The 14,840-nt window shown below is 55.2% G+C and overlaps 1 protein-coding gene across 2 annotated transcripts in view; it reads left to right on the top strand.

The window, feature by feature from the left end:
• Positions 1–14,840, top strand: part of AGAP3 (ArfGAP with GTPase domain, ankyrin repeat and PH domain 3) — a 97,172-nt gene that overhangs the window by 66,180 nt on the left and 16,152 nt on the right. For both annotated transcript variants that reach the window (XM_064162671.1, XM_064162670.1), the window contains exon 12: positions 11,918–12,091. In XM_064162671.1, coding sequence (XP_064018741.1) covers positions 11,918–12,091 — 174 coding nt within the window. The remainder of the gene's footprint in view (positions 1–11,917; positions 12,092–14,840) is intronic.

The following is a 14,840-nucleotide window of genomic DNA, read 5'->3' as shown; positions in this document are numbered from 1 at the left end:
TGGCCTCTGCTTGGGGTGCAGCATCTTGGCTGACGCTTGTGTTTGCTCTGAGGTGACAAGGACTCCACTGTCCCTGCTGAGCTCTGAGCATTTGCCTTCGCTCACAGCCAGCTGGCCGGTTCCTTGGGCATGGCACTGGGCATGCTGTGCCCTAGGCCACAGTGTCCGAAGGGGTGGTGGGGAGTCACCAGCAAAGCCTCGGGAGCTTGGCCCGGTCTGGAGGTGGTTCTGGGTCTTGAGGCAGTGGCAGGACCCTTGCCGGGTCCGTGCTGACCTTGCTGTGCCGGAGCACGGTGGTGCAAGGCCGAGAGCAGCGCGCCGCGGCCAGCCAGCGGTGCTGGGGAGCGGGGCGGCAGCAGGGCACCCTGCCAGCGCCGGTGCCACGCTCTGCCCCCCGATGCTCTGCCTCTGCAGAGTGAGGGATGGGCTCCCCCAGGCCGGGGTTGCTGAGCCTGCTGTGATCATGTCACGTCGGGCTCCGTCGATGTTAACATCTCATTATCTTTGTTACTGTAATTACATTATCTGCTGCTTTATGCAGAATTATTCTCCGAGGACTAATTGATGGATCCATGTTTAATTCATTAATCATTAGCATCAAATTCGACAATTACAGTGCACACTGATTGTGGAATTTCAAATGTAATGAGGGAAGAATTAACAAAGAAAAGGGAAAACCTGTTTCCCTGGCACACCGCTGCTCGCCGTGGGGGACAGTGACATTGAGGAAGAGGAGGCAGCAGAGAGCGGAGTGGTGCAGGTCACAGCAGGCAGGAGGCTGCTGGAATCATCTCCTGCCTTTCCCTTGGTTGTGGCTGCACAATCCTGTTCTCTCGGGTCCAAGCAGGGTCATTAACCCCCTGCAATGGAATATGGGAGAGCTCAGCTCCCATCCCTGGAGCAGAGCTACTTCCCTGCCCCATAAACAGCCCATGGGTGCAGGAGCAGCACTTCTCACCCTGCCTCAGCCACCAGGAGCATCCATCCCCAGTATCCACATGTGCTGACATGCTCTGCTGGCTGCTTATGGCGTGGTGCCCTCAAAAGGAGCTTGCTGCTCCCATGACTTAACCTCTTACCCTGTGGCTGGTCTGCTCCTTGCACTGTGTGTGGGACCTCCTCTTGAAGTCCATGGCTGCCTCCATGGCTCCCTCTCATCATTTCCGTGCTCCCTTCAGCACTCCTCTCTTGGTTTTGGTGCCCGTGATCTTACTTATCAGCAGGGATGCCAGAGCAGCCTGTCAAGTGCTGCCCTCAGCCAGTGGCTCTGCTCAGGACCAGGGCAGAGGTGAGAACCCTTTAGGTACCAGATGTGGCTGCTCTCCTTCACTTCCTCCAGATGTGCCACTGCAGAGTCTCCCTGTCCATGGAGAAGCTTCTGCTCCATATTTTGTTGGCCCGTGCCATTTCGCTCAGTCTGTAGATGTAGATAGGCCTGCCCTGGCACCTTGTCCTGGGTCATTTCAGTGACTGGGGACACTCAGTTTTCTGTTGTCACCCTTGTCTGAGATGCTGCAGCTGGCTGCCAGCTCGTGGTGCTCTGCTTCAGCGCAGTTGATTGAAACTGAGGTTTGCAGCCTGGTTTTCCTGTCTGCCAGAGCTGCACTGGTGGCAAGCAGCTCCATGGACAAAAGCAGCAGCCTCTAAGTTGCTGAGGTATGTGCCCAGGCCAAGAGATTCACTTCCAGCTGGGTCCTTTCCATGTTGCAGCATTGGCATTTCCTGAGGGCAGGAACTTGGACATGGGGAGGCCAAAGCAGAAAGGAAGAGGGTGAGGCTCTGTCTGTGATGCTTGTGGTGTGGGACCTGGATCCTTCCCAATAACACATTAAAGGGTTGTTTGCAGTCTGAAGATGAAGATGAGAGATTTAGTGAAAGTTATCTGTAGTTAATATCTCACGTCATGAATCATGTATAAAACACTGCAAATTCACATGGATATTATAAATACTCTAAATTCACTCTACCATTCACACAGTGACATTGTAGGAATGTTTATCTGGCTGCCTGGAGCAGGAGGGTGAATCTAAAAGTGAGGTTGGAGCTGTTGAATTCAAGGATTTGCTTTGAGGAGAAGGTGGAAGTGGTCAGGGCTTCACAGAGGAGAGGAGGGTTGCATTGGGAGCTTCAAGGGATGAGATGAGGCAGAAGAGCTGCAGCAAACTTCAGTGCCCAGTTCTTGGGCCAGTGTGAGGCTGTCTTCACCCAGTATGTGCCAGAGTCAGGATGAATTTCATGTTGCCAGGCACTGTAACTCTGCTCTCTCAGATGCTGTTGCTTTTGTCCAGAGAAGGAAAACTGAGGCAGAGATGAAGCCAAACTTGTCACAAGCCTAAGAATTGCATTTCCTTTCCTAAGAACTTTGCCTCTTTCAGCGTTTGAAGTGTAGCCACAAGCAGGGAGCTCTGCTTTGTCAGTCGTCAGAGCCTCCAGATGGACCCTTGGAGCAGGAGGAACATGGGAATAGGGTCTGTTGATGACAAGTGTTGGTGTAAGGGACTTGAACATAGTTCTAAAAGTGCTGCAGTAGTGTAGGGATCAGATCCATGTCACAAAAAGAAATACTCATCTCCTGAGCCCTCTGCTGCTCCTGCTGTCCCTGCTTTCAGTGTCATTGGGCACCTTGACCCTGTTAGAAATCTGAGATTTTAAAGGTGACAGACCACCTCACTCTTCATGACCATTCCCACCACCCTCAGCTCTGCTCTGACCCTCACTCTGCCAATTCATCTCCAGTGCACTGTCCTTCAGGTGGGAGGAGATGAGCAGGCACCTGCCTGTAAGTGACCGCCTCTTTGAGGTGGAGCTGTGGGTTGGCATCACTGCCCTGTGCCGTGATCACCTCTGTGAGGTGAGGCTGGTGTGGAGCTGTGGGTTGGCACCACTGCCCTGTGCTGTGATCACCTCTGTGAGGTGAGGCTGGTGTGGAGCTGTGGGTTGGCACCACTGCCCTGTGCTGTGATCACCTCTGTGAGGTGAGGCTGGTGTGGAGCTGTGGGTGGGAGAGGTTGACCTGTGGCTGTAGATTAGTCACTGCTGCCCATTCTGCACAACCTCTAAGTGGGAAATGGGTGAGGGTCCTGTCCCTGCTCCCCCACTCAGGAGTCTCAGCTACCTGTGCCATCTGTGGTGGATACACCTTCCAAGTGTTCATTTTCTGTATGTTTTCCTGGATCCCTGAACTTCAGCTGATCCTCAGCTCTTGGTGAAAGCCACAGGGTCTCTGTGGATGTGGTGCCAGACACCAGAGCCAGGGGCACGGTGCTTGCCAGCTGTGGCACCACAGGCTCTGTCCTGCTGCTGCCCTGCCAGGCTGCAGTGTTGGGCAGGTGGGAGACTCAGGTTGTCTCTGGTGTGGTTGGAGGATGTGGGGTGGCTGGCAGGCTGCTGCTTGTGGCCCCTCAGGTTGTCCATCTGTGCCACAGGAGTGGCTGTACAGAGAGCAGGTGCAGGAAGGTGCTGGAGGTCCAGCTGGAGTGCCAGAGGTGCACACCAGTCCTGTGGGTCTGAACTGTGCCTGCCTTGGCACACCAGCTGAAACTGCTGCTCCATGAGTTGTCCTAGGCTCTGCCCACGAGAAGCACCTGCAGGTGCAGCCCTGCTCTATGGCAGTGGCCACTCGTGCCCTGAGAGCATCCAGATGGTCTCACAGCCCTAGCTCTGCTCTGTGTCCCCAGGGTGGGCTTCCCTCCTCCTTGTCCAGAGCCGTGAAGCAGCCAGGCTGTGCCCAGGTGCCATCCAGAGCCATCTCCCCACCCGGAGCCCCTGGTCCTTGGGAGCAGCCAGGCAGGGAGAAGCTGTGGGAGAGATGGGAGCACAGGAGGGAGCTGCCAGCTCTTCCCCCTCCTCACCCAGCTCTCTTTGCCCTCCCTGATGGGAAACCAGAGATTGATTTTCTCCAACCCAACAGTATAATCACTAACCCTAATTAGAGATAATTACTGGGACTTGATGCACTTATTACTTGCTAGAACGCTAAAGGAGCTGTGCATGGCAGGGCTGAACAGGGAAAAAGGCCTTGGAGAAAGTGAGGAGAAGAACAGGGAGGAGAGCAGAGCAAGGCAGGCAGGAGGCTGTGAAGATCTGAGCCCAGAGGCAGTGGAAGTGCCAGAGGAGGCCAGATGGGCACATGGCTTTGTGGCATGGGGCAGCAAGCCAGACCCACTGGCTGGAGTCATAGCTGTGAGCATTCTGCATCGCTGAACATCTGGCTCTGGGTGTTCCAGGGCACCTGGAAGAAGGAATAGGGCCTGATTTGTAGCCACCTGTGAAAATCTCTCTGTAAAGACTTGCCCCATGTTGCCAGAGAAGCCTGGGATGTTATGGTGGCTGGTGGGGTTCTCCGGAGGGGCTGAGGACCATAAGTGTGCTGCCAGAGCAAGAAGGGTACAGAACAGCTTGTTACAGGCCCAAGCTGGTGTGCTCCCTGCTGCCACCAGTCAGCTCATCCCTGCTTGGGTACAGAAGGGTCATCCTGCTCATCCTGCCTTGGGTCCGTCTCCTGCTGCTCTGCTCTGCAGGCACATGGGGTCAGTTTGGGATCTCCAAGGTGACCAGAGGAAGGTGCAAAACCGCTACAGCAGAGGAGGGCTGGAGCCCCTCTTCTCAGGCTTGCTCCAGGGAGAGCAGAGTTTGCTCCAACCGCTCACAGGGACTTGTGCCCAGCATCCAGCTGACCAGGGGCTGTCCTGGGCATGCGCAGGGCAGTGGTGTGCTGCTGTGTCCGGGAAGCCTCCAGGCAGAGCAAGTTGGGCTGTAGAGAGCAGGTTCTGAGCAGGGAGCTGCAGAAACAGAAGTTGTGTAAGAAAAGAACAATTCTGGCACAAGCTGAGCAGTCTTTGCTGCTGACAGCATTGGTGAGCTGTGTGCAGCACTACTTGTCCAGGTCCACACTTGTGCAGCAAAGCCAGAAGGTTCTGGGCCTGCTTCCATCCTTGCTGCAGCTTTAGCTCAGACCCAGCTCCCAGCCTATAAAGGCAGATGCTGGCTGCTGTGCTGCAGCCTCCACATGCGTCCGTCCTGCGCCGGGCTGGGCATCTCTCTTGGCCTTCTCAGCTGCATGCTGTCTCCTGCCTTGTGCTTCAGGCTTCTACAGAGACTGTAAGTGACTCCTCTGGTCACATTAACAGCCCAAGAGGGAAATCCCAGGCCAGGACCTTTCTTCGTTCCTCCACTCCCCACTGCTTGCTCCCAACACTTCAGTTCATGCATCTCAGAAGCAGGCTGTAAGGTGTTGGAGCATGAACAGTGTTGTTGTGGTGACAGTCACTAAAAGGCTTGGCCAGGTGACACCAAAGCTTCTGCAGGCTGTATCCTGCTGCTTTCCAGCAGTGCCACAGCCCCCATGCAGAGCACCAGGGTTCCTTACAGCATCTGAGCTGACGAGAAGCGCAGGAACAGAGCTGACATTTCCTGGTAGCTTAGGTAAAAGTAACCTTGACTTTGTTGTGCTGGAGTTCAGGCAGAGGAAAAGTCAGATCAGAAACAGGGTATTAAACACAGACACACACACACCAAAACGGGTATCCCAGCCAATTTCACCGGGCTGAAAGCAATTATGAGCCAGATCATTGGGGAAAAAGAACTTAAACAGGGTAAAGAAAAAAAAGGTGAGACATAATTAGGAGTTTTTAAAGAACATTTTAGCAGATACCAGAAAGTTAAAACCAGAAAGAAGGTTGCACTGCTTAAAAATTCATTAATCTGGGTTAAGAGGAAACAGAAACTGTTCCCCCTCTGTCCAGACAGCAAGGAATGCCCAGGGATAAAAGGAGGCAGAGGGCAGTGAGCTGGGCTGTGCGGGCATGCTGGGTGCATCTGCTTGCCTGTGTGTGTATAAAGAACAATTAAGATAACAGCATCGTGCTAAAGTCATCGATAATTATTGAGCAGAAGCTGAAAGCTCCAGCAGGGAGGTGGTTGCTAGCATCAGTGAGGTCCTGCACAGCCAGCTGGCACCACGGATGCAGGCTCTTGCTGCCATGCAGCCCTTTGCCAGGCTCTGCGGACGAGCATCCGCCGCAAGTGATTAATGGTGAGCAGCCCTCGGAGTGACCCTCCTGGCTTTGTGGGCAGCATTCCAGCTGCTGCTCTTCCCAGCCTTGCTCTGCCTGCAGCTGCACACAGAGGCTGTGTCGCCGTTTGTCTGGGTTCAGCACTCGCAGGGCAGTTGGGCACCTTGTGCCTGCTCAGCTTCCCACCACCGTGCTTGGAGCCAAGCAGATTGAGGGAAGAGGTTAAATAATCCAGCAAATTCAGCTGCTGGTTAAGGGATCAGAGCAGTCACCCAGGGCAGGGAACAGCAGAACAACACAGTTGGTGGGTACAGCTGCCCACTGCCTTTCTCCATAGGGACATCAGTGCTCGACTGAGGAGAAGACCAACACTGCCAGCCACAACCAAGAGCATCATTGTTTGCAGACTTCTGCCTGAGTCTGCCATCTCTGCTGCCTTCCTCCTCTATTTCCTCCTCTCTTGTAGATGCTTTACCTAAAAAAGAGACACATCTTGGGTCTTGGTGCCTTCTCCACCACAGATCCAGGTGCAGAGCTCAAAGCAGCTCCTGTGTCCTACCTGTTGGTTCTCCCTGCTGTTGTCTCGGTGGTGCACTGGGGTCTCCTTCACCACCCCACCATGTCTTGACATTACATTGCTTTTGTGTACTGTGCTTGGTGAGCTTTGCTTATGCCACTGCCCTGTCTCCAGCCTCTGATCACCCTGTGATGGTGCTCTACTTGTCAATCACTGGTTGTGGATATTACCAAGCTACTCATCTTCAGCTTTTATGTGTTCCACAGAGTCTCTACAAAACATAGAGAGAGTAGCAGTGGATTTAGTACCTGAAGCTCATCTCCCAGCTCACCTTGTCTGCCTTGGCTAGTTTCAGGAACCTCCATTGCCATGGATGTAGAAGGGAGTACAGAAAAGGTAACCAGAAAAGACAGGGAAAAGGTTTTCTCAAGTTCATTAGTAATGGTTCCTCAGACCTAGCATCCATTCATTACTGTATGGAAACAGTCACATGGCTAGTAAAGGGGGGAGAAAAAAGGGCCAGTTTTCAGTGAAGACTTGTGTGTGGTGTCTGGGAAGAGGCAGGCTGATGTATCTTATCAGAGTGATGAATTCTTCATATTCCAGCTGTAATTAGGAAGCATATTAAACAGCAGGTAGGAGATGGAGACATGTTCGAATCAGCATGCCTGAATTATTTAATCCAGGAATCCTGGAGGATGTGGTCAAGGCCTTTCTGAGGTGATGGTGGTGGTGGCTGTCAGTTCTGGGATAGAGAGCACTTCTGGAGGGCTAAAGTTCATGGGTACTGTGTGTCCATGGTATGAGAATGAATGAAAATGGAAAAAGCTCAGAAAAGGGCTATGGAAAAAGGGAATGCTGCAGAATGCACCTCGCAGTGAAAGGCTGAGGGAGCTCAGGCTGCTTAGTTTGTCACATAAGAGGTGCAGAGATGTTTCAACTCTGTCTGCAAGCAGCTATGTAGGGACAGAAATTTGGTAGTGGAGAGCTCCTCAGCAGATCAAAACAGAGAGTCATAGAACTGACCAGGATGGAAGAGGCCCCCAGGATCATCCAGTCCAACCAGACCATGGCACTAAGTGCCTTATCCAGTCTTTTTTTGAACACCTCCAGGGACAGTGACTCCACCACCTCCTTGGGCAGCCCACTCCAATGGCAATAGCGTCACAGAGAGTGCCCCACCATGCCCATGGGGCTGGAGAGGGGCTTGGCCTTGTTGCCATCTTCTAAGGAGAACTCAGAAGTTGTTGTCTTTGGAATGGTGAGTCTGCCCCTGGTGCTCTGGCTGGCCAGAGCTGCCCTGCCTGCTTTGGCCTCCGTGCTGGTAGGAATTGTTCCAGAGGACAAACCTGACTGAGTCCAGCAAACATTGTGCAGAGCTTTGCTCTGAAAGCCAACCTGCCCAGGGCAGCTGTGTTCCTGCCACATGGCAGCTGAGTGCCCATTGATGAGAGAGGTGAGTGATGGCTGTGCCAGCAGGGATGGCACAGGCAGGTAGCTCCACCAGCCTCCTTGGCTCTCATCTCCCCTCCAGAAGCAGTTGGTTCTCAGGGCTGAGGAGTTTCCCACCAGCTGAAGGTGGGTTCCCATCCAGCCCACTCCACACATCCTGGAGCAGCATATTGGGGTCCTGAGCAGCTGTGGCTCTGCGACATGCTCCAACTGCAGACACCAGCAGAGTCCTTGAGCCTCAGTGCCTCAAGGCACCCTGCAGGAATTCTGAGCTTTATCTGGACTAAATGATGAGCAGTTGGCAACAGGTACCTGAAAGTCCTGGCTTCTTGGTGGCAGTCACTGGTAGCTTTCTGGGACATGGTTTGGCAGGTGGTGAATAGCACCATCCTGCAGGGTGCTAGTGGTCTCCTGCAGAGCAAAACAGGGTTTGCTTCGTGCCAGGGTGTCCCCTCCACATCCTGGGGTGACCTCCATCACCAACTCATGCCATGCAGCTGGCAGGCTCTGCTGCAGTGTAGCACAGTGGCAGTGCCCTCTTCCTGTGCCAGAGCACATGCCCCTTAGTCATGCCCCTTTTTCACCTTTCACTTTGCTTGCTTAGTTTAGAGGGAACACATCCAGTAGCTGCTGGTGTCACTGCCAAAGGGACATGACCCCAGGAGCTCTGGCCTGGCTGGGACCACCTTGCAGATTCCCAGGAGAAGCCAGAGCTGCACAGTGGAGAGGTCCCTGAGCCAGGCAAGCAGCCAGGCTGCAAGGATGCATCCCTGCAGAGGGGTGGCTCCAGGCAGCTGGTGGACAGTTGCTCCTGGGCAGGCTGCAGGAGCTGTTGCTGGAGGTGATGGCAGTGCCATTCCATTTCAAAGAGAACATTTTGGTGGGCACTGCTTTCTCATGGCAGATGCCAGGCTTGAGAGGCTTATGCTGGCCTCCAGTTTGGGGTTGGGTGGTGCCCATGGGCATGTGGTGTGGGCTCTGGGCATGTGTCGGTGGCTTTCCCAAGCTTGTCATCTTCTGTGCATGCCACAGCTGTGGGCACCTGCCTTGGCAGCATGGTGCTCCCGGAGTAGACTGAGCAGGACTGAGAGCAGGCTCTGGTGGTGCCCAGTGCTGCTGCTCTGCAAGTCATGGAATCACAGAAACATTTTGGGTAGAAGAGACCTTTAAGCTCATGGAGTCCAGTCCCTGGGAACTGCCAGGGAACCACCAAACCATGGTTCTCAACACCATATCTCCATGGCTTGGAAACCCCTCCAGGGATAGGGACTCCACCAGTGCCCTGGGCAGCCTGAGCCAGGCCTGGTTAACCTTCAAGGGGAAGAAGTTGTTCCTCATGTCCAACCTAAACCTGCCCCGGGAGAAATTGAAACCATTTCCTGTTGTCCTGTCACTTGTTCTTGGGGAGAAGAGACCGACCCCCACAAATCTGACCTCAGCAGCCTTCCTCCCCTGCTACCAGCACCTGCTGCTGCTGCTTTTCCTCACTCACCACACCATGCCACAAAGCCAAGGAGGTCCATCCCTGAGAGCAGGTTTGAGGGGTGCCTTGGCCACAGCAGCATCTCATGGCCCTGGCTCTTCTCAGGGCTGGGGCACTTAGGTACCAGCACTTGGCTCTCCTCTCCTCCAAGCACAGCCTGGCTTGGGGCCTGCAAGCACTGTCTGAGCTCTGGGGATGTCCCAGCCCAGCTCTTCCCATCCTTTCCTGTCCCGTCCCATCCCACCCCAGCAGCGGATCCCCAGGCCCCAGCTCTTCCCAGCCCTGGGAGGGTGGCGTTGTCCCTACTCCAGTGGCAGCAGCTCCCTCCCAGGAGCAGGCAGAGGAGATGGATGCGGCAGTCAGGAGCGGAGCGCCAGCTAATTACCCTTCCGAGTGTGTCTTGTAAATTAAGGGCTAATTAGAGGCAGAGTCAGTGTCAGGGCTTTACACGTGTTTCTGTGGCGCTGAGCAATGGAGGGGGGAGCGAGCGGTAGCCAGGCTGGAGGCAGAGTTGCTGCCAGCTCTGCTGCTCCTGATCCACGGGCACCGTGGCCCTGGCACCTGTGGTTGATGGGCATCAGGTCCTGTGAGCCGGGTGCTGGTGCTGCCATGGTGGGTAGGAGCTGCCGGCAGAGTGCGTGTAGAGGCTGTTGCAAGGTGAGGAGAGCAGGGACTTCAGCTCTGGATGGGTGTATGGAAGGCAGGGTGAGAGGCACTGGCCATGCTGGCCCTGAAGGAAAGCTGCTCGTGGGTGGCAGGCATGCCTGGAGCAGGGGTGGTGCTCCACATCACCTCTGCTCTGTGCCTCACATCACCGCTTGGTGCTCCACATCCTGCCCACCATGGCCCACATCACCCCTCTGTGCCCTACATCACCCCCACCTCATTCAGCACACACCTTGGAGCTGCCTTCTGCAGAGGGCTGTTTGGAGTTCCCAAGCAGGTTTGGGCACTCGGGCACCTCTGGCAGCACCCTGACACCAGTGGCATCCATATCCCATTAGGGACAGAAGCACAACCTTATGGACAAAACTGGGGCTCCACATGGGATTGTGCAGGGCTGTGCTGTGAGGGTGGCTGAGCACTGCAATAGGTTGCCCAGCCAGGCTGAGCAGGCTCCTTCCTTGGAGATGCTCAAAGACCACCCAGACACAGTCCAGGGAGGCTGAATCTGGTGGCACTGCATGATCAGGGGCTGAACAGGATGACCTCCAGCCATGCAGGGGTTCTTTGAGAGCAAAGCAAGGCTGGAGCTATGCAGAGGAGACACAGGTGGGTGAGCAATCCTGACTGTAGCAGATGCAGCTGGGGACCTGTCCCTGCAAGTGTCCTGCTCTCCAGCCTTCTGTGAGAGGCCAGCCCCGTGAGACAGGCACTTGGTCTCTCTTATCCCAGACCCTTGTGCGGCTGTGGGGTGGTCACTCTGGTGGGGCTGGTGAGTGAGGCTGTGGGCAAGGGTTTCATCGGTCAGAATGTTGTGGCTGGAGCCCTGCCTTCCTCCATGGCTAGAAGGGCTGGTGCCAGAGTCCCCTACTCAGCATCTGTGCTTCCAGGCATGGAAGGGAGCAGGAGGAGGGATCCTTTGCTTGCCCCCGGGCTTTCAGAGCACTTCTCTTCAGAGGCTCTAGCCAAGTGCCCTGAGGGAAGGCAGAGGAAAGGGTTGTGGTGGGCAGGTGTAGGGGAATCCCTGAGGGCAGCGTTCACTCCTCAGCAGATTGCCTGCAGCCTTCGGTAGGCAGCTGTGTGCTCTGTGAGGAACTGCACTCTTCCCTGCTCTGAGGATGTTGGGTGCTCCTGTAATCCAGAAACACTTGACCCATTTTGAGTCACTGAGTGATCTTGTCTTCTGTGACAGTCTCTAGTCCCCAGAACACTGCTTTCTTGGGGGTTCATGCTCCTGGACTCAGCTCCAGGGACTAACAGCTATCGGGAAGAGGCATTTCCTCTCATGGTCCTGCCTTACAGATGTCTGGTTCCCTGCTTGTCCCTTGGGCATCCTCCCTGTGGTTTTCCATCTACTCCTGGTACCTCAGCATGGTTGTTTCTTGTGAGGGGCACAGAGAGGGTGAAGTTAAGGAGTAAGGATGAACCTGCTGGCTATGGGATGAGTTTGTGCTTCTCCAGGTGCCTGAGGCTACAGTGAAAACTCTGTGCAGACCATGAACTTCAGCTGCAAAATCCATCCGGAGGGGAAGCTGTGTGCCAGACTCTGTGCCAGGCTCTGTGTCCCAGGGTGCTGCACTGAAATCCGTCCATCTGGGTGTCACTCTAAGACACCCATGTGGTGGGCAGGGGTCTTTCCACAGCACCTTGGGAGGGCACCGTGACAGGGCCTGTCCTCACGCAGGGCCAGCTGGGGGCATGTAGCATCAGGACCAGGACAGCTTTTCCTCCCTACACCATGCTTTGGAGTGGGAATTGGTCCATGCCAGGTTCATACCTCTTTTGCAGGTGCTCCCCACTCGACCAGCAGCACCTCCCTGCACTCTGAGCGCTCCATCAGCGGCATCAACCTGGTGGGCTTCAGCTCCAAGCCAGACGGCATGCACCAGCGCTCCTACTCTGTCTCCAGTGCGGACCAGTGGAACGAGGCCGTGGCTATCCCTGGCAGCTGCCCTAACCCCTGTGAGTAGCACTTCTGACCCTGTTCCCCTTGGCTGCAGCACGTGAGGACAATGAGTCAGGTGGTGGGGTGGTCCTGTGGCTGTAAGCCCGTAGTGTGCTGATAGGTGTTAGATGCAGCCTTTGGGGCTTTGAGACTGTCCACCTTCATGAGGGTCAGCTGGTGGTGTTCAGAGACAGGGAGAAGCTCCTGTTGGGCACAGTAGAGCTTGCTCTTACCAAGGGCTGCTCTGACCTCCCTCCTCCACCTGCCCTGCTCTCAGCACACTGTGTCAGGAGTGACCATTACCTTCTCATCTCTGCATCCTATTGGCATCCCCAGCTCCCTGACTTTGGGGCAGCCGAATGAAGGTGGTGGGAGGCAGGTGAGACACTGAAACAGGTTACTCAGGGAGGTTGTTGATGCCCCCTCCCTGGAGGTGTTCATGGTCAGGTGGGATGAAGCCTTGAGCAATCTGGTCTGGTGGAAGGCATCCCTGCCCATTGTCAGGGGCGTTGGAGCGAGATGATCTTTAAGGTCCCTTCCAACCCAAACCATTGTGTGACTCTATGAACAGGAGTGATTCCTGTCCCCAGAGCAGGCAGCGAGCATGGCCCACTCCCCACTCCCCACCCTCCCTATCCCCACACACAGGCTCTCCACGACGTTTCAGGACAGTTGAGTGAATTAAAATAATTCATACATTTCCCAACGTAGCCACTTTGCCGAATTGGAAAATAAATGCTTTTGTGCTGCATTCATCACTCCTTCGTTCCCGGCTCTGCCGCCGCACTAAAAAAGCAGTTAAATGCACATCAAGAGTGGAGGAGCCATTTCCATGCCTGCTCGCCCCTTGTAGTTCTCATTAGCGCGGCAGCCGCCCCCCGCGCGCTCCCAGGGGCTTTCGCAGTTTAGAGAGAGCCTCTTTATGATCATTACCGGAGTCCGACTGTGCGGGCGCCATTTGCAGCTGAGGAGCCTCCTCATTTGTAACTGTGAAAAACTATCAATTTCAGCGCGCCTGATGCAGCGGCTCCATCATTGGCCCCATCAGCTCCCTGCTGGAAGCGAATTAATCAGACGGTTACTGCTGATGGGGCAGCGCGGGGACGGCAGCGCCGGGGCGCAGCGCTGAGCATTAATGTGCGCGCAGGCCCCCTCCTCCTCCTCCTCCTCCTCCTCCTCCTCCTCCTCCTCCTCCTCCTCCTCTTCTTCCTCCTTGTCCAGAGGCGGCAGGCAGAGGGGCAGCCTCCGCGCCTGCGGTGCCGGAGGGAAGCAGGGTCAGGGGGGAATGTGGCTCTCGAGCACTGTTTCGGACACAGGTGCAGCCTGGATGCCACAGGGCTGGTGCTGTACTGGGGCAAGGGGGTAGTCGCCGTGCCTTGCCTGTGGGCACAGGCATCAGGGGCTGCAGACCCTCAGAGAATCTGGTTGGCTCAGAGAGTTCAGCCTTTTACCCGGCACAGTTAGGGCACCACCAAACTATGGCACTCAGCACCACATCTCCACGGCTTTCAATCCTCCCCAGGGACGAGGATTTCACCATTGCCTGAGGCAGCCTGGGCCAGGCCTGGACAGCCCTCGAGGAGAAGAAATTGGTCCTCATGTCCAACCTGAACCTCCCCTGAGGCAACTTGAGACCATTTCCTCTTGTCCCAGTGCTTGTTCCTTGTGAGAAGATACAGACCCCTACCTGGTTCCAGCCTTCTTTCAGGGAGTTACAGAGAGCAATGAGGTCTCCCCTGAGCCTTTTCTTCTCCAGGCTGAACAACCCCAGGTCCCTCAGCTGCTCCTCACAGGACCTGTGCCCTGGGTTTGTGCTCTGGCATTGCCTCATGCAGACAGCAGAAAGGCAGCGCTGCCCTTGGCACTCACAGTGTGTTTGCAGAGGTGAATTTTGCTTGCCCTGGCTCTGGCCCAGGTGTGATTGTGACCCCCCCAAAGCCTCTTCTGTGCAGAATAACCTGAAGACTGACACGAGCAGGAGCCCAGATGCTGCTGCTTCTCCCCATGACACAGAGTGCTGGGTGGCAGCCCAGGGCTAATAGAGTGTCTCCAGGGCTGGTGGCCTCACCTGTGCTGTGCTGGACTCTGAGCCCAGTTGCTGATCCTGCCTTGCTGTGCCCTGTGTTAGTGGTCCACAGCAGCATGGTCACCTCTCTGTTGCAGGGCTGGGCTGAGCTGAGCTGTAAAGAGAGACAATAAGCTACACCTTTATCTTGTTGAGGCAGTGTTCTACTCATGTTCCGCTTGCACCTCAGCACAATCCCAGCCCCATTTCTTGGTGCCTCAGCAGCTTCCAGCTTGATGGCTTTAGCTGCTGGGCAGGAAACAAAGCAGAGATGTGGGTGACCTCTGCTCACAGAGCAGGAGGTGTCAAGCTCACCTGGGAGATGCAGAGGTGTAGGGACCCTCATGCTGAGCCTGGGGGTGGGTAGGATGCTGATGGTGCAGAGTTCAGCCTGGGGGCCATCCTGGTGAGCAGGTGGACAGCAGGAGTAGGCTGGAGGCACCACATGTAGCCTCAGATGAGAAAGTTCAGGTCTCTTGCGACATCCAGGCTGGGAGATGAAGGTGCCTCACACCTGCTCCAAGCTGAGTCCTGCTGAAGGGGCTCAGTAATTTATATTTATGAAACCAGAGTCTGCTTTTATTAGATTTATCTCTCTTAATTGTCAAGGGTGAGCTATTTCCCTGTGGATAAATAGCAGCAGCAACACCCTGCTAGTCTGTGTCAAGTGCAGCAGAAACCAAGGCTGGAAGAGCTCCAAT

Source organism: Pogoniulus pusillus, chromosome 23, assembly GCF_015220805.1.
Source record: "Pogoniulus pusillus isolate bPogPus1 chromosome 23, bPogPus1.pri, whole genome shotgun sequence".
NCBI lineage: Eukaryota > Metazoa > Chordata > Aves > Piciformes > Lybiidae > Pogoniulus > Pogoniulus pusillus.
This window is presented reverse-complemented; position numbering and strand designations above follow the sequence as displayed.